The sequence below is a fragment of the Mastomys coucha genome, unplaced genomic scaffold (assembly GCF_008632895.1).
Source record: "Mastomys coucha isolate ucsf_1 unplaced genomic scaffold, UCSF_Mcou_1 pScaffold14, whole genome shotgun sequence".
Lineage (NCBI taxonomy): Eukaryota > Metazoa > Chordata > Mammalia > Rodentia > Muridae > Mastomys > Mastomys coucha.
The window spans coordinates 95,951,304-95,977,396 of NW_022196896.1; the positions used below are offsets into that span (position 1 = coordinate 95,951,304).

The 26,093-nt window shown below is 37.8% G+C and overlaps 1 protein-coding gene across 5 annotated transcripts in view; it reads left to right on the plus strand.

Moving 5' to 3' along the window:
- The window catches only part of Spag16 (sperm associated antigen 16), an 871,212-nt gene that overhangs the window by 79,186 nt on the left and 765,933 nt on the right, over positions 1 to 26,093 (plus strand). The window contains exon 11 of one of the 5 annotated variants that reach the window (XM_031367844.1): positions 8,474 to 10,439. The exons of the other annotated variants lie outside the window; for them this stretch is intronic. Within the exon in view, the coding sequence (XP_031223704.1) occupies positions 8,474 to 8,725 (252 nt within the window). The 3' untranslated portion in view covers positions 8,726 to 10,439. Of the gene's footprint in view, positions 1 to 8,473; positions 10,440 to 26,093 lie in introns of those variants that run through there. 5 annotated transcript variants of the gene reach the window in all.

The following is a 26,093-nucleotide window of genomic DNA, read 5'->3' on the forward strand; positions in this document are numbered from 1 at the left end:
CTCCATAGCCTCAGTAATAGTATGAGGCCTTGGGTCCTCCCCTTGAGCTGGATCCCACTTTGGGCCTGTCTCTGGACCTTCTTTGCTCAGGCTCCTCTCTATTTCCATCCCTGTAATTCTTTCAGACAGGAGCAATTATGGGTCAGAGATGTGACTGTGGGATGCCCTGTCTTCCTGCTGGGTGTGGGCTCTGTAAGTTCCCTCTCCCTACTGTTGGGCATTTCATCTAAGGTCCCTCCCTTTGGTTCCGGAGAGTCTCTTTACCTCCCAGGTCTTTGGCGCATTCTGGAAGGTTCCTCCTCCAACCTCCTATTTCCTGAGGTTGCCTGTTTCCCCAATATTTTCTTAAGAGAACAAAGTGCTATTGTTTAAAGGCTTCCTTTAGTTCTTTTGTAAGTTTTCCTCTTCTAAGTTAGCCATCATATGCCATTCCCTTCAGAGCAGCTTCTACTAGCATTTTCCAGCATACAAGTTGGCAGATGCTGTCCAGCATATGAAGGACTTTGAAGACTGATCTATACTTGAAACTCAAATCTTCCTTTTGTTACCTGTATAAACATGGATATTATGTCACTTATAGGAATCCATCTCTCTTACCTGGGAAGAATAAGATACTCACTGTAAAGTTTTGTCAGTATTTAAAAGTAAAATATATATATATACATCCTCTTCTTTAGCACAGTTCTTTTTTTTTTTCAATTTAGAATTGCATTTTAATTGTACAATAAGTAGAAATAAATGTGGGTACTTATATCCACAACAGGTACCATTTATAAATTCATCAAACATAAACAGTTATAATTTTGAATGGACTGTGTACAGGGATTTTCATTCTTTTAAATTTTGGGTTTTTTCCTTCCCCCACTGCTTCCCAATATCTAGTCCTGTATGAGCCTTGTTGGGAAGTTCTCACCAGGCTAACCCTCTAAACATCAGTACTCAGGGCTGAAGTAGTACATGGACTCCCCATGACAGTTCAGTAGCCCCTGGTTCTTTATGAACACATCAGTGGAGAATTTTCCATTCAGATCAGCATCCACGCTGACAGCACCAAGAGAAGCCTGCTTCTGACATTCTGCTCCTCAGAGATCATCCACTTCTCCATCTAGTACCCAAGACAGACATTGAAATACGGTCTATGCGTGACCAGATGCCCAAGCACCCAAATAGACAATAGCTATCCCATCTGTACAACAGGGAAACCAGTGGGACGCTCCTGAGCCACGCTCAAGATTCACACTGGTCACTTCTTGGTTTACTACTGTTCTAAGGAAGGGGTCTCCCCACAGTAAGGCATACTCTGAAGGCAACTAGGCTCTGTGCTCAGTATCATGCAGAGATCTTCAGGTATCTGCACCTTAGGAGGTAGGTGTCTCAGACACCTCTGGAAAGAGCCACAGTTTCTCTCTTGGCTGAAGTGGGTCCAGTAGGCAGGCTTCTGTTCCAAGAAGTTGTTTAACCCTTTTCTGGTAATAGAGATTATTTTTTGATCCCTGGTGAAATCACCTATACTGGGTGAGCAGCAGGAAGGACTGAGTGAAAGGGGACACTGCTAAGCACAACTCGGAAAAGTAGACCTGGCAATCATGGGAATACAGGTAGGAATTCCTGGCTTCAAATGGTCTAGCACAGTTCTTCCAACAGAATTTGTACTCAAGTAATGATGACATTTCTGTAGAAAAGGGTATTTACTGTGGTATCATAAATGATACTTTAATTAAAAGTGTTTTATTTCTGAGAGTTTCATACATGTATACTATGAAATATGATCAATTATTATCTATCCTGATTTCTCTTCTCCAGCGTCTCCTAAGTCCCCCCATCACAACCACCCATGACTTCGTGTCTTTTTTTCTTTTGATAACTAATTAAGTTCAATCAGTGCTGTCCATATTTGGATGAATGCAGACCCATACACTGGAGCATAGAAGATGTCCCATTGGCCACATCTTTAAACCAAACTCAAACAAAGTGATTCTTCCTCCTCCAGTAACTATCTATAGGCAATAGCTCCTTTGTATGGTACGAAGCCTGGAGGTAATCTATCCCATCTAAGGCAGGATTTGGCTGGCTAGATCTTGTCTAAGCCTGGTGCATACAACCACAGTGCTACAAGGTCACATTGTGCTTACTCTGGCATGTCCAAACTTTTCTACCTTTTGAGGTCTTTTTTGATTTCTTTCTTCAGGGACTTAACGTTCTTGTCATACAGATCTTTCACTTGCTTGGTTAGAGTTACACTAAGAAATTTTATATTATTTATGGCTATCGTCAAGGGTGCTGTTTCCCTAATTTCTTTCTCCATGGTTTGTCATTTGTATAAAGGAAGACTACTGATTTCTTTGAGGTAATTTTAAACCCAGCCACTTTGCTGAAAGTGTTTATCAGCTGTAGTAGTTCTCTTGTAGACTATTGGGGGTCGCGTATGTATACTATCACATCATCTCTGAATAGTGGTATGGGATCTGGGTCCAGATGATGCCCAATTGCATTGCCTTGTGCTGATTTTCTTTTGCTTACCTTTTGCCATCTGGTTGTCTCTGGTGTTAACTGGCTTGGTTATTTTCCTTTCTTTCTTTTTTCTTTTTTCCCTTTTTTCTTTATTCAAACAGGTGTCTTTGGAGGGAGGTGTATTCTGGCTTAGAGCCTCTTGGGAGGTAGGAAGTGCTATCTCTGGTTAGAGCAGCGTCTTCTGTCCCTGGTTAGAGCAGTCCTTCTGGTTAAGGAATATGAAGTGGGCGGGGCACACTGATGGGTATAGGTGTATGTGCATCACCCAGAAGGATGTTGGGGCTGTAGCAGTGTGGGACAGATCCTGTGTCTGCTAAGCTCTGTGGGGGCCTCAGCTGGCATGGGTCTTGGGGTGCAGTGTCTCACCTATGTCACTGGTTAGAGAAGGCATCTTGGTTAGAGGCAGGGTTGTAGGGTCAGGAAGCAGGTAGGCCACTTTTCCTGCGTACAGCTATACTTTTTATATTGTTGTAGTTAATGTTAGTACAGTATGGAACTTCTATATGTGGCTGTAAACTTGTTACTATCCTATGCTCTAGTAAATTTGTTACTATAGCATTAGCTAAATATCTAGTTGGCATTCTTCCAGTAATTTTATACATTGCTTTGTAATGTGAGATCATATTTTGAATATGTAAAATTAGTAAGAAATTAGTTTTCATTGTTTCAGAATTTGAAAACATGGAAATCATTATGAAGTCTGTGATGAGGTCCAAGTGAGAATTTTCATACTAATGATTAGAAAATGGTGTTGAATGTCTTCAACAGTTGAAATAATTCATTTATAAATCCCCAAGGAAATAAATTAACACAATATTTATTCACAATATGCTGCAGCAAATTGATAAGGATTAAGTCAACTTGTTTGTAATTATTTCTTGGATAGAAAATTAAAGAAATACAAGTTATTATATTATGCTAAATATATCATGCTTATATGCTGAGACTAAATGTGTCACAATATAAGCAAATAAGAAAGTGTGATAATTCTCAGGTTTAAACTTAACTATTTATTTTGAATTATAAATTTATAATCGTGGATCATGCAGAATCCACAAAAATGAGCTTGCAGTGGGGAAATGTTCAAGGACTTATGTCACTGTGGAAATATCAATACCAGTAGGCATGGCAGCTCAAAGCAGTAGTCTCAGCACTTTGGAGCCCGAAATAGGAGGATCAAGAAAGGTCATGGGTACCTTGGTTTATACAACAAAATCTTCTCAGAAAACCAAAACAAACAAACAAACAAACAAACAAATAAATAAATAAAAATAAACTGAAAAAAACAGCAAGAGAAAATCCTCAATAGCAACTGTAAAGTACACTATTTCTTTCAAGATACAAATCCATGGAAATTATGGATTTACACACTAAATATACTAAAATACAATATACTAAAATTATGTGAATAAACATTTATATTATGCATTTAAGTGTAATGTAAATAGATGAAACATGTATAAAAATTGTATGCTGTGTATGTAGCCTATTGCAATTTGTCTTTTTATTGTGTTGTTTTGTTTCTGCTACTTTTTCTTGAAAAACATGGCTGTAATTCAATTCACATTTATTTCTCTGTTTTATTATTCATAATATTCAGGCTGACTCCAACTCATAACCTAATAACTAAGACTTTCATAAATATTATTTTGTACATCTCACTTGACATCATACAAGAAATTTTATAGGAAATGAACTTAGGTGTGGAATTAGGATAAGGATGTAAATAGACAGCATTATTCTTTCAAACATTTGGACATATTTGCAAACATATGTGTAGAATTGTTTTTCTTGTACACCTTTTCCAACACTCCATATTGCCAGGGTTCTTTATTTTTATCAGACCAATGAGTAAAGTATATTGCATCATTATGAATTAACTTTATTTTTCTGGTTATTTCATGGAACATGTATTTTTCTACTATAGGCAATTTATACTTTAGCTACTGTGAAATAACATTTCATAAATTTTTGCCCAATTTTACTCTGAAGTGTTGATCTTTGAAACATAATAATTTCTCCGAGATTCCTCCAAGCTGTTGTATGGCTCATTAACTTGTTAATGTTTATTGTTGAGTAGTTATCAATTCGTTTTGAAAAATTAGGTAAATTCACAAATAAAACTGCTTGAACCTCTTGAGTTCTTTTTTGAAGCACTTAAATTACAATGCAATTTCTTTAATAATCCTATAGTTTTAATGGGTTTATTTCTATTTAGATGAGTTCTGGCTGTCTGTGTTATCTGAAGAATTATTCTGTTTCTTCTAAGTTATCTTGGAGTCATAAAGTAACTACTATTTCTCCCTATCATTGCCATTGTTCATCTTGTTACAGGGATGTTTATCAGTTTTACTGATTCTTTTTAAAGAACTAGTATTTTGATTCATTAAACTTAAATGGTGTTTTCCTGATTTAATGTCAGTATTTTCTTCTTTTATTTTTATTTTATGAGTTTATTTTGATGTTTTTGCGGTAAGAAGTCATGTTATCGATTGAGCTATTTTATAGTCTACAGGACAAGCAACAATCATTTTCTCAGCATTGCTTAGGTTAATCTCCTATTATAGTGTATAGTATTTGTGTTTTCTTTCAGTTATATATCTTTTACTTGCAATTTCTTTTGGATTTTCATTTTTGTCTCATAGATTATTGTAACAACATTCTGCTTCAATCTCTATGTTTAGAGATTTTACTTTCCCTATCCTTCTAAATTTAAAATTGCTTTAAAAAATAAATTGTATTTGTTTCCATCTCCCAACTCATCCAGGATCCTCTTCATGTTCCAACCCATCCACCTTTATGTTCATTCTTTCTGTCTCTTTTAATAAAAAAAATCCCAGAATGATTGAAAATCAAAACAAAGGAAAAATAAGACAAAAGTCCTCCCCACCCCACAAAATAAAAAGTCCACAGGAAATCTTTGGAGTTCATTTTGCCATGGCCAAATTGTCTTGGACATGGGCCTTGTTCTGGAATATAGTTGATATGCCAAGTGATTCTCCATTAACTAACAGCAGGTATCAGTTGCAGATAGCTATTTGATTAAAAGCAGGACCTGTGTCCACTTCCCTCTCTCAGTGCTGGGGCCCTTCTCTGGATTAATCCTGTGCAGTTTCTGTGAGTTCATCTGTACATTGGTCCTGTTGTGTCTGGGAGACGCTGTCTCCTTGCAGTCTTCCACAACCTCTGAGTCTTACAATTGAGATGAGCTGTTCTTCAACTAGGAGCCTCACTCTTGCCGACTTTCATGGTGCTGGAAGGTACTCTGCAAATGTAGGAGGAGAAAGGTAGTAGTCAATACCACCCAGATACCAACCCTGCCACCTACACATGGCCTAGGACAATAGTGGCAAAAGTGTAATGGAGGTAACCAACCATTTTGATTGGGTTTAAGGTCAATTTCATGAGATGGAACTCATTCCTGACATTGCTATTATGTCTCAAAACCTGAGACTAGATAGTTCTTGGGCTTGGGAAAACCTACTACTATTATTCTGCTAAGGGAGTATAGTAATAAAGTGACTTCTGATGACATAATGCTTTGTTCTTATATCAATGCTTGGCTCAAGAGTTCTAAGAGAGGCTTCCTCATGACATAGATGATAATTAACATAGAGACTCATATCTGGAAATGGTGGAGAAAGTGGGAGGCTTTGGATCATCTAGTCCTTCAACAAACATGAAGTTTCAGTGAGCAATGTGGAAGAGGAGGCAGGAAGTTTTTTTTATAATTTCTTATGATCTTGCTTTGAGGTTTTAGCAGGTGATGGAAGCTACTCACATACCTGTGACTTATCTATAGAGTAGGCCATGCTCAACTGACTGCAGTTTCAGATGGGATGCTCATGGAGTGGTGAGGGAAGAAGGGATAATCACAACCAAATTAGCTAAATCAACCCTCATAATCAGTCAGCTGACAACCATCATGCCAGATTATTCTCACATACATAGAGATTTTGTGTGATTTCTTGCTTGAATGTCTTAGGATCTTAAGAGCATATTATCTTGTGTTTTTTTTTTTAACTCAAGAATTCTCATTTTATTCTAATTATTCCACCTAACAATATCACGTATGTATATTGCCGTCATGTTATTCTATAAAGGTGCAATATATAAAATGCTGTAAGACCCAGTACCTTTTCAGTTTATAAACACAGTGAACTTCATTACTGTACATGGACTCTGCAACTACAGCTTAGCTGTAAATTTTCCACACACAATGGTATGGACATTATTTCCCCTCTATCCCTGTTAAACTGTACACTGAGACAATACAAATTTATTGTCCAACCCACCCCCTTACAAAAAAATAATACTATTTTTTTATCTTGTGTTGTTTTGTCAGGACTGAGTAACCTTCTTTGCTCCATAGATAGAAATGTTAAAATTTGCTGCCTTCTGTGGTATTTCTTCAGTGCTGTCATTCCTAGTCAGCTTGCCATTCTATTTATTTCTTTTGGTCCCATAGTGTTGTCCTTACTATTATTTCTAGAGCTTGCATTTCTACTTTGAACAGAATAAGAAAAGAACCTCACACACATTTCTATAGGCAGCATATCTCTTAATACAATTAATGGTTTTCTACATTTAATTATGTCAAGATTGATATTTTAACATAGAGTATAGTAGAAATATAACTTTATCTTTATTTGTATACCACAATTTGTTAGGTGGTGCTTTTTCCCCAGTGACTTCCAGTACGTCCTTGTCATTTAGCTATTATCAAAATGTGTTGCTATTTCATTTTTGTAACAAATATCTGAGAAAAATGTCTTAAAAGAAAGAAAATTATACTTTGACTTAGAGTTCCTGGTCATCAGGTCTGCCTGACTCTGTTCTGTTGAGAGGGACAACAACATGGCAAGAGAATGCAGTAGAGCACAGCTGCTTACCTCATTGAGCTAGAGAGCTGAGAAAGACAGAGAGGCTCTCAAGGACATACTCACAGGGTCCCACTTCCTCTGACTATATCCACCTCTGATATTTCCTGCCATCCCTGAAAACATCAAGTTATGATCTATCAGTAGATAAATGTTTGGCTAGATCAGATTCTTTAGATCCACTGTGTCCTCCCGCCTCCCATTGATGCCAGATAAGGTAATCTTCTGCTACATATGCAGTTTTGGTTGGTGGCTTAGTCCCTGAGAGATTTGTGGAGTCTGGTTGGTTGATAGTGTTGTTCTTCCTATGGGGTTGCAAACCCCTTCAGCTCCTTCAGTCCTTCCCCTAATTCCTCCATTGGGGATGCCGCTCTTAGTGTGATGGTTGGCTGTGTGCATCCCCATCTGTATTAGCCAGGCTCTGGCACAGCCTCTCAAGGACTGGATCTAATCGGCAGCCACCAAGACTTCAAAAACATCTTATCAGACTACCTTATATTCAAATCAGAGTAACATACATATTTTTCTTTCTGGAGATTCCATTGGTGATATTTTTTTATTCTGTGGCAGTAGTCAACTTTGTATTTATTACAATATACATATTATATAGATTATATTTGGGTATTATAAAATATATGCGATATTATAGTATTTTATTAATATTATATAATGTATAATATATAATTCTTATATTTAATGTTTTGTTATATCTCAGAACCTTTGCATCTTATTTTTCTTCAATACATTTCTTTTTCTATGTATAATTTTATAATGTTTGTCAAATTCATTTATGTTTTTTATTATGACTTTTATAGAAAGTGTATCTTTGTGAGGAGCTTTTCCATCTCTCTAAGGTTGGATCTTTCAATGTTTAAAAGCCTGCGTTTAATTGCTGACCAGGAACTCTAAAGCCAAAGTACAATTAATTTTATTTTAATGTCTTAGATTAACCTTTAAAACATTTTCTCTATGCAGATATTATACTTGTTTGTGTGAAATGTCATTCTACATATTTTTATACTTTTGCTGTTATAAATGATTTTTTCAGATATAAATTATTTGTTCCTTTCTTGGCTTTGAAGCCATCTTCAACAGAGTTCAAGAGGGCCCAACCGAGTCCAACAGAGTCTTATATGCTCAGTACAAGATCAACATTGCTCAACTCAACTCCATCCTTCCATCAGCAGGAGTGGAGAGGGAACTCTCTAACTTGGAATAAGATCACACCTCAACAGGGCTCCATTAGCAAACGACAGCAAAGTACAGGGACACTCAGAATAAGACCACCGAGGACCTCTTGTCTCCATCAGCACAAGTCAAATGGAAGATCCTGAGCAATACATCTTCCTAACTTTTCCCCCCTCCATCATGTCTTTTGTCAATACCCATACTCTTCTTCCTCGTTCTTTTTGGACTCCTGAAGGAGCCCAAGACTCCCAGATCAACATTTACTTTTAGAATCTTGATCTCACCATTTTGCCTTTTCTGACCCAATCTCTCTTTTACTTTTGAAACTACTTATACTTAGTAGACTCAAGGTCATTTTTCATGTTCTGCTATAATGTTCCCCCACTCCTCCACCACTGGAAATCTAGAGGCTGCTAGTAATAGTTGTGCTGCTAGTGAAGTTCTGGCAATGCTTAGCAATGGGTTCTTTTTTTTAAAAAGAGTCTGGGGAGGAGTATTAGAAACATAACATAGCAGTTGAAGCTGCAGTCTAACTTTACCGAATTTGAGCTGGAGACTGGTAATCACAGTCAGGCTCCTGAGCCAGCTCCACCATACTTTGTCTTGAATCACCATTTAAGGTGTCTGTTTTCTCTGTTTTCACTCAGTGCACTGGACCTCAGCCTTAAGTTCTGTTCTCTCTCTTTTGCTATTTCCAGTCCTGTTTCTTACTGCTTTCATAAATTCCTTTCTTGAGTCTCACTTTGATCACATTACCCCACTCAGTAATTGTTTATTACAGGCACATTTTTTCTAGTTATTTTTTAGAAATGGAATATGATGAGTCCTTGAGACGTTGCCATTTTTTTCGTTTCTCTGCCATGCGCTTCATGATTTAAATGTTCTCATGGATAATTGTTCCAACACTATAGACTTTGAACATTTTGACATTTGTCCCAGTGACTCCACTTTATCCTTGTCAGCCACTCATTCTCACAGCCATTTCTTAGACCTTGTTGCTGTTCACAAATGACTCTTGTTTTCATTTACTGTTTGTGCCTTACCTCCTGAACCCTGCAGGTAGACCAGCATTCCATTTTTTTATATGCCTTTGTCACTCCATACTGACGGTGGGACTTTGAGTTTTACCAACAAATTCTTGCCCATAGTTTACCCATAAATTCATGACTGTTGTGATCCCAGGACATTATCTGGGATCATTTCTTCTCTAAGTTCTGAGTTTAAGTACCCAACAGCCCTCTTGACAGCTGACCATATACTGATTTCCTGACACAGTTGTCTTTATTTACTTTTTCCCATGTGTTAGTAGAAATGATGCCACCCTTCCTGTCCCTTAGGCAAAACGCCTCGGCAGTTATCCTTGAGATCCTGAGGTATCTCTGTCTGACTGTCCTCACATTTCATATGAAATGAAATTATTTTGTCATATTTTGAAAATTATCTTTCATCTTTTTTTGTAACCCCAGCACTTGTGTGCCTTCCCGCCTCCTCCCTGTCTCCAGCCCTCACACCTCCTTGTGTGAATGTGTCCTTCATCCGTAACTAAGATTATTGTAGAAATCTCCTAGTCTCTGCTTTTGTCATTATTGTCCTGTGTATGCAGTAGCTAGAGCCATCATTTTAAAAGTCATCAATCCTGTACATTTCTTTCCAAAAGTCTTTTCGGTGACCTCCTAGCTTATTCTTAGTCACAGGGAATCCCAGACACAATGGCTTCCAAGCTCTGTGTGTTGTCACCATTTACCTTCCTTCTCTTTTCTCCTGCTACATATCGCACACACAGTCTAGCCTTCCATGACTTTCTATGACACTATCTGTGGCATTGGCTTTTGGAGCTCCCACTGTTTGGATTGCTCCATCACTCCTGGCCCAGGCTAAATTGCAAAGCTCTTGCTTATTCCTCCACATGTCTTGTGCCTCTTTTCTACTCTGTTTCCCTTAAGTGCCCTCACTTGTTTCTACATGAGATGTTGTGCTGATCAACTTGTTCATCATGATTTTTCTCATTGAAATATCAGCTCCATAAGAGCAGAATCGTGAAGCTTTTTATCCAGAGCTGTGATGTTTCCAGTCCTAAAATGTGTTCTGAGATGGCTATATAAAACATGCTTGCTTAGCATGGATTAATCTGAGATAATTGCCTTTTAAGCTTTTCTTTCATATAGTTTGTAGGTATGGTGGGATTCCCCTAATGATATCACCCATGAATAATGATGATTGTGATTTCCCTCATCTAAACCTGGAGAATCTGGTTTTACTTATGGTTGCATATTGCTTATAATCTTCAGGAGGTCACTATGGATGTGCTTTGAGCAGGCATTCTTGCACTGTTCAAGTAAAGGAAAAGCTTCTGGCATTAGAACACAAAGAATATTTTCTGGTTTTGGTAGATAAGATTTATTATGTTTGTGTTTCACCATAAATGTTTAACTTCAAAATAACATATTAGTGGTAATTTATAAATCATGCTTAAGTGTTGATATTATTTTATCATGAATATTGTATATTCTGGTTATAAGTTGATTTTTCCTATTAATATTTCTGTGTGTGTTGAAACCATTGTAGATTTTCAAAATAAACATTCTTTTTTTATTTCTAGAGTAAAACTAACATCTCTTGTGTGTGGTTTGGTTTGGTTTGGTTTGGTTTGGTTTGGTTTGTGAAGGGCTGGATCTCACTATTACTCTTAGCACATGCTTTCTTTCTATTAGGAAGGTCATCTTTATATTGTAAGATTAGTCTTGAGCTTCCTGAAGTTGATGTCCTTTTGAAATTTTGAATTAACTGAAAAAATACATGTATACTTTATATAAACTTTATAAGAGTTTTAATACTACAAAGACTCTTATTTTAACTATACAGTAGAAATTTAGGTAAAGATAATTGGAAGCTTTCTGTACTTAGAAGCCTTTATTCTGTGACTTCTGGTTCCTTTTTAATATATTATAGAACTATGGAGGTTATTTCGTTTTGGGCAAACTCTAGTAAGCTATAAAGCAACAAGTTTACATTAATTTAGACATGTTGTCTACTTTTTGAATTTACCATCACATTTTATCACCTGTTCCACAGCCAGTGGACCTACTGTTCCAGCATGTCCCTGTTTGTGAGCTCCTATCCCCTATCCCTTTCAGGAAGACTTCAGCCCAGCCCTACGTCTCACCCATCTCTCTCGTTCAGCCCAGCCCTACATCTCACCCATCTTTCTTGTTCTATGGGAACTTTACTGGTATTTTGTCTCACTTCCCTTCATTAACAGCTCCCTCTCTTCCCCAGATTGTTTTGCATCTACATTCATGCCACCTGTACATGTGTAATTTTACCTATAACATCTGAGCATACAAATGTGAGAAAACATGCAATATTTGTCTTTCTAAGATTGATGTAATTCATTCAACATGATTATCTCCAGTTGAATTCACTATTTTATGAGTTTGTGGCTGGCCAGCCTCAGGTACATAGTAAGAAACAAGCTAACTTGAGCTCACTAATGAGACATTGCATTTAAAAAAGAAAACAAAACAATAATCATAAAAAAACAAACAAACAAAACAAAAATAAGGTGAATATGGAGAGTTTTGGTATCAATTTTTCCATGTCTGACCTATCATGTGATTAACACAAAAATGATCTCTTATTACAAATGTGATAAAGTTCCAGTTCTTTCTTATATTATGAATTAAAAATATAAGTAGATTTATTTTTAAAATAAATGAGTACAAAAAATATTTTAGATATTTCTAAATGTGAAATGAAAACTTTAATTTCAAACTTGTTCATTTTAATGTACTACATGTGTCATCTTAGGGGACTGAGTTATTCCTGCTAATGATATAACTTGACTAAGAAACTGGCATGGGCTTCTGATGTAAACAAAATGTCTTTAAAGCATTGAAAACGTGTTTCTTGGACTCCACGTTTTCATACAACAGACACACACATATGCACACACACACACACAATTTTCTCTGCTTACTATTATGTTGAAATGGAATAAACCTTTTCAGAGCACAAATTACTATTTATCAGTAACTAAAAAAATCTTATTTAACCTGCTCATACAGTGTGTTTAAAATGATGGTACTCTTTAATCAAGGGGAAGCAGTTCCTGAAGAAATAGCTGATCCTGTGATTAGGTCAGAGTGCACACAGGATGAGCTTGTGCCATGAAATAGGAAGAATTTTCCCATGTTCTCACCAATATGTAATATTATTAACCACAGGATAGATGAATATATTTGCTATTGTTTTTTCATAGGATTTTTTTATTGACAAGGGAATTGAGACTCCTCAACATATTATTGACTATTTGGGGACCATAGCTTTTTGTTTGTTAATGGGGGGACATATGCTACACTGTCTCTTCTGGAAATAAGAGGGAAAAGTTGATTCTCTCTCTCCACCATGTGGATCCTTGGGGCCAATCTTAGATCTTTGATGTGGCAGCAAGTGCCCTTACTTAATTGCTGAACCATTTCACTGGCCAAGTTTATCAATTCATTCACTCATTTGCTTCAATCATTCAATCAATGTCCTGACTGCAGTTTCTGCTCCTTCAAGTCTCTCCTGGTGCAGAATTAACAATTGAATACACAGATGCACATCTTTACACAGTGCACCCTACCATGTTGTGTTTATATTGGTTTATGATAACAATTAACACAGAAGTTTAAAGTATTTTGTCAAATTTATCACTCTGGTTTCATTGAATTTTTGAAATATATTTCATAAAACGTTTTCATATCAGGTTATTGAGTGACAACCAAAATTATTTTATAGTTTTTTATTTTATTTTTAAATGTATATTTTATCTTGAATTTATTTTGTTATAATTGGTATAAGATGATACAATATATCTCTTCTCTCTAATGGGTAGGAAATGGTCCATTTTTTGCCAGTATATAGAGACTTGTGACAATCTATGATGAATGAAGAGAAGACACATTCCAGAAGTTTCCACACTATAGAGTTACCTCTAACTAGTTACAAGTGTGATGCTTTCATATTTATTCTACTCACTTTAACAGGCCAAACATAATATATAGGATATTTTCTTTAATAATCTGCTTCTTATTTAAAAACCAAAGTACTTATATAAAAAGAGTTCAATATTGATCCCAAAGTGAATGCCACTGGATTTGTGAGTGTAAAGCCAGGGCTTTCTGTGTTAGCCTGTGTTACCTCTATGGATAGTTCCCATGATGCACCAGCTCTGTGGATCATAATGGGGCAACATCTACTTTGTAATCATTTATTTGGGAAAACTTGTGTTCTGGCAAATGATTATAATTACAATAAGCTGAGCAAATTTAATTTCATTTGGTGAATAAAAATTTAATCTGCCAGGCGGTGGTGGCACACCCGTTTAATCCCAGCACTTGGGAGGTAGGGGCAGGTGGATTTCTGAGCTCAAGGCCAGCCTGGTCTACAGAGTGAGTGCCAGGACATCCAGCCAGGGCTATACAGAGAAACCCTGTCTTGAAAACGAACAAAAACAAAAAACAAAAACAAAATTTAATCTAAGAAGCAGTGCATCTCACATTCTACATGGTAATTGTCTTAGTCAGGGTTTCTATTCCTGCACAAACATCATGACCAAGAAGCAAGTTGGGGAAGAAAGGGTTTATTGAGCTTACACTTCCACATTGCTGTTGATCACCAGAGAAAGTCAGGACTGGAACTCAAGCAGGTCAGAAAGCAGGAGCTGATGCAGAGGCCATGGAGGGATGTTCCTTACTGGCTTGCTTCTCCTGGCTTGCTCAGCCTGCTCTCTTATAGAACCCAAGACTTCCAGCCCAGGGATGGCACTACCCACAAGGAGCCCTACCTCCTTGATCACTAATTGAGAAAATGCTCCACAGCTGGATCTCATGGAGGCACTTCCCCAACTGAAACTCCCTTCTCTGTGATAACTCCAGCCTGTGTCAAGTTGACACACAAAACCAGCCAGTACAGTAATGTTGGGAGATATAGTACAGAGTGGAACTCAGAGATTTGTCTCCTATGTGGTTAAACATATCATCAGAAGCTGATGTGGGCAAACAAAGGGTAAGACTTTAATGATCATGATTATTTTCCTTGCTTATTTGGGCATCTTCATCCATACGGAGCTCAATATAAATTAATTTAATATTTATTGCATCTAAAAACTAATAGAATTATATTACATTATGCCATTGTTCAGCTAAAAATCTGAATTTACTTGAGTACGTGAAATAATCTATTTTATTGTACTTCATCAAATGACATAGAATTAAATGTGTATTTAGAGCTACCTCTACAGTGTGTGGAGACGCTCCTTACAGGTGAGTACACTTGCCATCTCTGTCATCTGTGACAGGAACTTCACTGTGTTTTCATAATATGTCGATTCTTGGTGAGCTTTCTTTCTCTATTTAACCTCTATGTCTTTTAATTTCTGTGTAGTAATTACTTTAAATTGGTAAAAAGTAACTGAAGCTATACATAAAGTACTTAGGGTTTAGAGTTAGAACCCGGAGTTTTAGTATAAATGATGCTCTATTAGCTTGAGGCTAAGCAGTGCCAGTGTGTATATTTTCTGTACTCCCTTTCTTCAGTAATGAGCATTATAAGTAGGAACAGCTTAGGTGATCAAAAATGATATTTAGGGGTTTTCAAGTTTGAACAAATATGGGTTTTGGAAGTACTGAATAGAATATAGGTAACACAGAAATTCAGTGTTGCTTCCTTCTAAACCAGTTACATGTATTTGCCTTATATGAAGATCAATAGAGGAGACTTAGAAAAATGTGAATTATCCCAAAGCAAATATACATGCTGATGCAGGTAAAATTTACTTGAATATGATTATACCATTGATTTTTTTCACTCTAGTCAGTGTTTAAAACCCACCAAATGTCCCACCTAGCAAGTGGCTCATTAGTTGAGAAGTAGAAATATTAATTTTCTTACCTCATGACACCAACATACTATAAGATATATACTTAGTAAATCGTGATAGGTTTATTCCATAAACCTATTTTCACTTTAAAAATGTGGTTTATGGGGATGGAGAGATGGCTCAGTGGATAAGAGCACTTCCTGTTCTTGAAGAGGACACAGGTTCAATTTCTAACATCTATACCATGACTCATAACTGTCTATTATTCCAGTTCTAGGGGATGTGAAGGGCTTTTTTAATTTCCACAGGCACTGGATACACTTGTGATACACAGACAGACATTCATGCAAGCAAAACACTCATACACACAAAATAAGTAAAAGATAGATGTTTATTTTTTTACAAATACTTATCTAGGCTATTGTCATTTATTCCAAGAATTGTTTTTTTAAAAATAATAATGCATTTCTTTTTATGGAACCATTTTCATTGACCATGAATAATAGCACATCTAGTTAAAATTTTTAAAATTTCTGAATTTCCAATCTTCTTATTTTCAGTATAATATGTAAAACTGTATGGTGATATACAAAAAACTACCATAAGAAACTTTTAGTCTGTAAATATTATGGTGAAAATGTGAGTTTAAATTCACACTCCCCATTCATTATTTTTTTATGAAATTTTAGACTGTGTGCAAGTTAATTTCTCTGACCTTCTGTGTTGTCAGGTATAAATTACAGATGATAATACCCATTGAAAGCATTTATGAGAGTTAAATAACAAAGTATGTGCAACTGCTCAATTTACTGTTCAGCCCATGTGTTGTTACCACTAATAAGATCTCCATTTTCCTTTGAAAGCCTCTTCATTTATTAATTTCTATAAGCTTTGTTCTTACTGAAGTAGAATGTTTCTTCCACAAATCCTGAGGTTATAAAGGTGTCCACAAGGTCCCTGTGAAGGGGCCGTCATAATCCTGAATTGTTCTGTGCTAGTAAGATTTTCTAGTACCCCAATTCATGGACATACTCCAAGATTTTATGGTTTTTTTTATGATTTACTTTATATTCACATTACATCCTAATTGCCTCCCCTTCTCTGCTCCTCCCAGTTCTACTCTTACAAATCTCTCTCTCCATGACTCCCTCTCCTTGGGTACCACCCCACTCTGGGACATCTAGTCTCAGCAGGACTAAGTGCATCTTCTCCCACTGAGGCCCAACCAGGCAGTCTAGGTAGAGGAAGGGATCTAATGGCAAACAATAGAGTCAGAGACAGCCCTCTATCCAATTGTTAGAAAACCCAAATAAAGACCAAGCTGTGCATCTGCTACACAGTATGGGAGTGCCTAGGTCCAGCCCTGCATGCTCTTTAGTTGGTAGATCATTCTCCATGGGCCCAGATTAGTTGACACTATAGGTATTCTTGTGGTGTGTCTAAGCCCTCTAGATCACTCAATTTCCATCTCCAAGAAGTTTTTGCAGAAGATTCCTGAACTCTGCCTGCTGTTTGGCTATAGTTCTCTGCATATGTTTATACTCACTGCTGGATGAAGCCTCTCAGGAGACAGTTGTACTAGGCTCCTGTCTACAACATAGCAGAACATAGTAGAGTATCATTAATAGTGTCAGGAGTTGGCTTTTGGCCCATAGGAATGTTCTCAAGCTGGGCCAGTCATTGGTTGGCCATTCCCTCAGTCTCTGTTCCATCTTATTCTCTGTGTATCTTTGTAGACAGGACAAAATTTTGGTTGTAGATTTTGTGGATGAGTTGATATTCCCTTCCTTCCACTAGAAGTCCTGCCTAGCTACAGGAGCTGGCTATTTCACTCTCTCAAGAAATTAGATGACATTCTAAGGTGGGACCAGCAAGATGGCAAAAGGCAAATGCAAGAATCTTATTAACAGAAACCTACACTACTTGGCATCATCAGAACAAGTACACCCACCACAGCAAATCTTAGATACCCAACACACCAGAAAAGCAAGATTTGGATCTAAAATCATATCTCATGATGGTGATAGAGGAATTTAAGAAGGACATGAATAACTCCCTTAAAGAAATGCAGGAGAACACAGATAAATAGGTATAAGCACTTATAGAGGAAACACAAAATCCCCTCAAAGAATTAAAGGTGAAAAAAATTACAGGAGAACATGAGTAAACAAGTAGAAGGTCTTAAAGAGGAAACATAAAAATTCCTTAAAGAATTACAGGAAAGCACAACCAAACAGGTGAAGAAATTGAAAAAAAATCCAGGATCTAAAAATGGAAATAGAAACCATTAAGAAATCACAAAGAGAGACAACTCTGGAGATATAAAACCTAGGAAAAAAGTCAGGAACCATAGATGTAAGCATCACCAACAGAATACAAGAGATAGAAGAGAGAATTTCAGATGCAGAAGATACCATAGAAAACATTGACACAACAGTCAAAGAAAACACAAAATGCAAAAAGATCCTAACCCAAAACATCCAGGAAATCCAGGACACAAGGAGAAGACTAAACCTAAGTATAATAGGTATAGAAGAGAGTAAAGACTTCTAACTTAAAGGACCAGTAAATATCTTCAACAAAATTATTGAAGAAAACTTCCCTAACCTAAAGAAAGAGATAACCATGAACGTACAAGAAGTCTACAGAATTCCAAATAGCTTGGACCAGAAAAGAAATTCCTCCTGTCACATAATAATCAAAACATCAAATGCACAAAACAAAGAAAGAATATTAAAAGCCATAAGGGAAAAGGTCAAGTAACATATAAAGGCAGACCTATCAGAAGTACACTAGACTTCTCACTGGAGACTATGAAAGCCAGAAGATCTTGGGCTGATATCAGACCCTAAGAGAACACAAATGCCAGACCAGGCTACTATACTCAGCAAAACTTTCAATTACCATATATGGAGAAACCAAAGTATTCCATGACAAAACAAAATTTATACAATATCTTTCCACAAATCCAGCCCTTCAAAGGATAATAAATGGAAAAGTCCAACACAAGGAGGGAAACTACTTCCTAATGAAAGGCTGAAGAATTTTAGAATTTTAAAATGAGAGCATTTAACAGAAATGTATGTATAATGTCTAACCTTTACCTAAAAGGGCATGGAAGACCTCTGTAATGAGCCAGGAGTGTAGACTAGACAGTTTCAGAAACATGTTGGCCACAAAGCAACCCCTCCCCCCAGTTACGTCCAAGAACAAAAAGCAGGATATGAGTCATCAGGGTGGTTCTAGGGAATGGTCAGCCATAAAGTGAAAGCATTGACCAGACCACATTCTTGTGAATAATGAGTAGGGGTTGGGTCCTGTTAGAATTTTCCACTGTTCTCTTGTTATGTGTCCTTGGTTACCCCCTCACCCCCCTAGTTTGTGGTTTTTCCCTTTAAATACCCCTCACTTATTGTGCTCCGGGTCAAGCATCAAGGTTAGTCCCTCGTGAGTTATTGGGTGGCCGTGTCATCCCAAGACTTGAGTGGTCTCCCTAGCTCTGGGCGTCTTTCACTAGAAAAAGCAAGAAAGTAATCTTTCAACAAAACTAAAAGAAGATAGCCACATGAATGTAATACCAATTCTAACAACAAAAATAACAGGTAGCAACAATTAATTTTCCTTAATATCTCTTAATATCAATGGACTCAATTCCCCAATAAAAAGAAACAGACTGACAGACTGGTTACATAAACAAGACCCAACATTTTGTTGCATACAGGAAACCCACCTCATTGACAAAGATAGACACTACCTCAGAGTAAAAGACTGAAAAATAATTTTCCAAGCAAACTGTCCCAAGGAGCAAGCTGGAGTAGTCATTCTAATATAGAATAAAATCGACTTTATACAGAAAGTAAACAAAAAAGATAAGGAGGGACACTTCATACACATCAAAGGTAAAATCTACCAAGATGGGCCAGATGGTGATGGTGCATGTCTTTAGTTCTAGCACGTGGGAGGCAGAGGCAGACAGATTCTGAGTTGGAGGCCAGCCTGGTCTACAGAGTGAGTTCCAGGACAGTCAGGGCTATACAGAGAAACCTTGTCTCAAAAACAAAAACAAAAACAACAACAACAACAACAACAACAACAAAAACCCAACCAACCAAAACAAACAAGCAAACAAAAAAATCTACCAAGATAAACTCTCAGTTCTGAATCTCTATACTCCAAATGCAAGAGATTTATATTCATAAAAGAAACTATACTAAAGCTTAAAACACACATTGCACTGCACACAAGAATAGTGGGAGGCTTCAATACATCACTCTGCAATGAACAGATCATTGAAACAGAAACTAAACAGAGACATAGTGAAACTAACAGAAATGAGACAAATGGATTTAACAGATATCTATAGAACATTTTGTCCTAAAACAAAAGGATATACCTTCTCAGCATCCCATGATACCTTCTCCAAAACTGACCATATAATCTGTCACAAACAGGCCTCAACAGATACAGGAAGATTGAAATAATTCCTTGCATCCTATTAGATCACCATGGACTAACTAAGGCTGTTCCTCAACAACAACATAAACAATAGAAAGCCCACTTACACATCGAAGCTTTACAACACTCTACTCAATGGTAACTTGGTCGAGGAAGAAATAAAGAATTAAAAGACTTTTTAGAGTTTAATGAAAATTATTGCAGCTGCCTATAGCTACATATGAATGGAGTCTTCTGGAAGAAGAGAAGAAGCTTAAGAGAATAAAGGGAATCAGATGGCAAGAGGAAATAAAAAATGGGATGGAGGCATGGTTCTGCTTTCTGTCCATAGTGTATTACCCAACTGAGAAAATCAAGCAGGCATGCTAAACCTGCCCTCAGTCCTCCAGCATCTGGTGGCCAAAGTAGCTCAGTCTCCAATGCAGGCAAAGCAGTTCTGAAGGGTGTAGCTGTTACCAGGAACTTCATGGCAGAGAAGTGGCACTGACAAAAGGGCATTGTTTAAGTCAGGAAGACTCACCCCAGGTGGGCCAACTGCTTGGGGCAAGCCAAGGTCTGAGACAGCCAGCTGTAGGAGGTTACAGAAAATGAAGGCACATGCCCAATCCTACAGGACACAATGAAAACAGTCCTAACAGGAAAACTCATAGCTCTTAGTGCCACCAAAAATAAACTGGAGAGAGCATACACAGCAATTTGACAGCACATCTGAAAGCTCTAGAACAAAAAGAAGCAAATTCACCCAAGAGGAGTAGGCAACAGGAAATAATCAAACCCATGGCTGAAATCAACCAAGTGGAAACATAAAGAACTGTACAAAGAATCAACCAAACCAGGAACTGGCTCTTTGAGAAAAATCAAGAAAATAGATAATCCCTTAGCTAGACTAACTAGAGGGCACAGAGATAGTATCCTAATTAACAAAATGAGAAATGAAAAGAAAAACATGACAACAGAAACTGAGGAAATCAAAAGAATCTAAATAGTCTCATATCCCATAAGGAAATAGAAACAGTCATTAATTGTCTCCCAAACAAGTAAAGCCCAGGACCAGATGGGTTTAGTGCAGAGTTTTATCAAACCTTCATAGAAGACCTAATACCAATACTCCTCAAATTATTCCACAAAATAGAAACAGAAGGTACTCTACCCAATTCGTTCTATGAAGCCATAATTACTCTTATACCTAAACCACACAAAGACCTAAAAAAGAGAGAAAATTTCAGACCAATTTCCCTTAGGGATATCGATGCAAAAATACTCAATAAAATTCTTGCAAATCGAATCAAAGAACACATCAAAATGATCATCCACCATGATCAAGTAGGCTTCATTTCAGGGATGCAGGTGAAAGACCCCCAGAACTGGGGGGATCCTTACTCAAGTCTCAGGATGACACGACCACCCAATGACTCACGAGAAACCGAACTTGCTGCAATCACATGAGGCTTATTGGGGATACTGGTACCGGGGTCCATCTCGTGACCTTGTTGACCAGAGGAGTTCAACCCTGAACATAAGAAGTGTGGGGTATTTAAAGGGAAAGATCACAAGCTGGGGGCAGGGAGAGGGTTACCAAGGAAACGTAACAGAAAAACAGTGGAAAATTTCAGAGGGACCCAACCCAAGGTATTCAGTTAGGGAGGGGAACATATTCATTCTAGGAATGTAATCTTCATCTACCGGTTGACAGGGTGGAGAGTCTCATAAACCAGTAGACCTTCATTCTTAGTTCTGCCCTCATTGTGGATCATTCAGGAGGGGCAGGTATCAGGAATGAGAGCCCTGAGGCTCTGAGTTAGCCAAGTTCCTGGAACTACCTACTTCACATATTTTGGCTTGTGGCAGAGGTTTTCCATGCCCCCTTTTAAGTAAAGGTTACACATTATACATACATTTCTATTAAATGCCCTCATTTTAAATTCTAAGATTCACCAGCCTTTCATTCCCCACTTCTTCTAGTAAGTAGATAGTTCTAATCATAGAACTAAATATCGGTATCATTAAATTTTAGATTTTCCTGGCCTTGCAAAGTATAATATTGTTGGCCTAACATTAGAATATAAACAGCACTTCTTTTTTCTTTTCTTTTTTTTTTTTTTAACAAAGGCAACTAATCTATTAAGCATGCATGGGCCTATGGTTATTTAGTCTTTCTCTGAGCTTACTCATGGAGTCTCTAATGACTCTTGAATGGTTTACATAAAAGCAACATTCTTTTATATTTAAATCAATGGCAGCTCTTAACTCTCTATAAGCCTTATGCTGCAATACCATAGCGGATATTCCTGTAGCTGCCCCTGCAGTCCCTAAGCACAGTTCCAACATAACTGCCAGAGGAACTCCTTAACTCTCTTTTACTGCCAGGCACTACCTTACTGGCTCTCAGGCTTCCTAGCTTCTCTTCTTTCCTGCCTTTATCTCCAGCTCTCTAGTCTCTTATTCCTTCTGATTCTCACACTAGACTCCATCTTCAAAGACTCTCTTTTAAACGTTCTATCTCTTCACTATGTCCTTTCACAGTCCTTTTGCAACTTTCCTTTTTCTTTCTCCGTTTAAAACACTTTCTCAGCCACCTGCACTAGTTTTCTTAACGACTTATCCTGCATCTCTTCTAACTTTCATAGTCTTTCAAGTCCACCAAAAATCCAGGAATGACTGAATAATAGAATATATGGGGAAGCTTAACACAGCTTCCAGAGATATTGCCAATTAATAAGAGACTGCTGGATACCTGGACAGCCCTTTAAAACGTTGGAGCATCAATCTTCAGCCTTCTGGCCCATGAATGTCTGAGGACAGGAACTTTAAGGACTGGCCTATTCTGTCTCAGCAGATATAAGCTGTCCTAGGCCTGTGTGTCCTTTTTTGGACAGTATCATCTGCAGATGAAGACGCAACTTTTGCCCAGTGGCTGTCATGCCACAGCTGGAGCAGCTCAAATGATGCTCAGTTTCTTCTTTGAGTCTGAGAAAGGGGTACTGTCAGTTGCAGACAGGTCTCTAGCCAGATGAATAAATAATATCAAATGCCATATTCTGTGGATTTCTGATGTTTTTGAAAACCAACTATCTATGTCAAGTAATCAGGACTATTGTCTATGAACTATTCTCAGTTCTTTTTCTTGAAATCACCCTAATAATAAACTCAGAGCCATGAATTTGCTAATTTGACCCTAAACTCACAGGTCTAAACATCTCAGATCTGTCTATAATAGCAGTAAAAAGGAACTGGTTCTAAGCCCTGTCTACTAGGGAAATACTGAAACCAGAAATCTCTTAAGGGAATATAGAAAACTTCATCTTTTGGTCTTGAATTATGCACAACAGAACTGTATTAGCTACATCTCAGTCAATAAGAATATCATTCATTGTACACTCAGTCTTAACAACAAATTCTCAACTTAAAAGCTCTTACTTATTTCTTGCATACTAGCTTAAGATGGAAATGGTTTATAACAAAAGCCTCAACTTTTACCAATCACTACTGCAAATATAGGATACAAAACTCAAAACTAATAAGATAAACACCAAAGCAAACTTTCTGAGAATAAGCTGTGTATCTGAAGAAAATACTCAAATACCTGACTAAATTCTAGTCACACAATGTTTCTAGTTTAAATTATCTTTATACCAATTAAATCACTTTCAGTACAGGGTCGATATTATCAGAAGGTCATTTTACAAAAGATAACATTGATTATGTACCAAATAGGAACATATGAATTTAACTCAGTAACAAATTATAAGGCTTTCTATAGCTATACAATTAAATCTATTTTTTCCCTATTTCAAATATAACCATTAACAACCCTTTCTAGCCCCAAAGCCCAGGGAACAGGGGAGACGACTCATCATAACTTCTTCAAGCTGAACGGGGGCTTAGATATAAAATAGGGGTGGGGAAGGAAAAACAGAATTAGTCTTCTGTGTCTTAACTGGATCAGGCTGAAGTTCGGGACACCAGGAGTTGAAGCAGGCAAGTTTAGCGCGTCTGATGAAGGGATTTACCAAGAGTATACATTTCTGCAACATTTGAATCTCAAAACAAATTCAGTAAATGCTTCAAGCATCTTTTCTCAAAAACACAAAAACAAAATCCTTAATAATCAATACAAAGAAATCTATCTGGGTGGTATTTGGGTTCCCAGTGCCTCAAAATCTCTAAATAAGAAAAAACCTGTCTCCATTTCTGATATAAATGACAAGATAAAATTCTTTATTTTGCTAAATGCTATGAGTGCACCACTGGACAGGTGCATTTGACCAGGGACCAGCAGGAAAGGCATCTCCCACTGGCTCAGTGAGATAGACAATCGTAGTAGGTGCAAAACAGCCTTCTCCCAGCAACAGCCACAGCTGTTCCAGGTTTTCTTTTTAAGCTTGTTTACTCTAGGGGCAAAGGTGCTAGCAGTTTAGCATTACTACCAGGCTTCAATAGAATTTGGATTATTTTTCTATTTACTTTTTATTTCCAAGGCAAACTAACTCTTTATTTGTCTCCAGACTGCTCATCACTCGTCTCTACTTTACTAGACTCCACTCCTTTTTTTAATTCTTGTAATGTTAAGGTATAACCATAATTTAAACAAAACCCAGTTTTAAACATTCCATTTTCTTTAAAATCAATATTAAAGCATTACTATCACATTACAAAGCTTAGCTGCCAATTCTTACATATGAATGCATGACAGTGCAACTTTGAATACATCAAAGACGCCGTTTTTAAATCTTATCTCTGGTCCAGGCCTTACCCTTGGCCTTACTAAATTTATAAGGGGTAAGAATTACATAAAATATTCTTGGGTCCGCTCATGCCAGGTGTTGTCGCTTAACATGACTCCAACCCTGAGTTACCAATTTTAAGCTAATTCTCTATTACCAATATTACAAGCAAAAAGCTGTTGTCTGTCCCCTTTAAGAGCGGCTCATGCAGACACTCAGTCAGCCTCTATCAGCTCTTTTTCAACTGTGCCTAACTTCTGGCTGCAGCACAATGGCTTATCAGTCTCTGCTGTACAAATTAAGACTGTCTTTTACCAACTAAATCAAAGTTTTAACCAATTTTTTTCTTCTTTAATATGAAACACAGAACAACAATCATTTATCTAAGCAGTGCCTACCACATGGTAAGCAAAGCATAACTCTCAAGGTTGTAATATTCAATCACCACAATTTACAAGATACCAATTCAATAATTTTTAAACCAGATGATAAAGACAATATTTTAGCCCAATTAATCTATTTTGTAAAAACCTACTTGGTGGTTCAGGGGTCCCTGACTGCTGTGCCCTGCTCTCTGGCCACGCCTCACTTTGGAACCCATGTCATCAGAGCCTAGGTACCTGCCTTGGGTTTCAAGGCAGCAGCTGTCCCTCCCGCAGACATGCCTCTTCCAGGGCCCTGTCCCGGTATAGAGCTATGGATTCCGCCCAGTCCCCACTGCTGTAGACCCAGTTAGCCAGGCCTGTCTCCAGGTAGACCACCATTTAACCCTGCACTTGTCCCACCAATGGCTCTATTGCTTTGTTAAAACTCTCAGCACATAAGACAGCCCCAAAGACAAAAAAATGCCACTAGACGGCCCCAGTTGGGGCCCCCTTGGAAAAGTTAGTGGGATACCTGGGTGTAGCGTTGCTAGGCTGAGCCTGGGGTCACGTAGCTGAGTGGCAGGTCAGAGATGGTACAGTGGAAGCAGGTCTCAAATTCGTCTCCAGCAGCCCACATGGCTCGGTGCAGCGGGTCAGCTGCTGGGCTTCCCCCAGAGCCAGCTCCACAGACATAACCTTTCTGTCTCAGCTTATGTCTGGGGTTGAGGCTGGGGTCACCATCCAGGCAGCCAGCCTGGATGGGGAAAAGGCCAGGGATCTGGATCTGGTCCGGAAAGAACTGGAACTGTAGCACCTGGGTCCAGGCCCCTGCCTCTAACGCTTTGGCTACTATGGGGCCGATTCCATGTTTCTGACTGCCCTCTTGGGAAACCAGGGACCACGGGATTCCTGCCGACACCATTTTTTATTCCCGGTTCCCCCAGGAGCAGCCCAAAGACCCAGCGCCAGCGGCTCCAGCTTCAACACCATCCATCAGTCAAGGAGGGTGTAAGTCGTCAGTCCAAGGTCCAAACACACAAACACACAAAATCAGTCACCACACAGACATCCACCTTTTTAGGTCCATGACACCGAGAAAGACAACTGG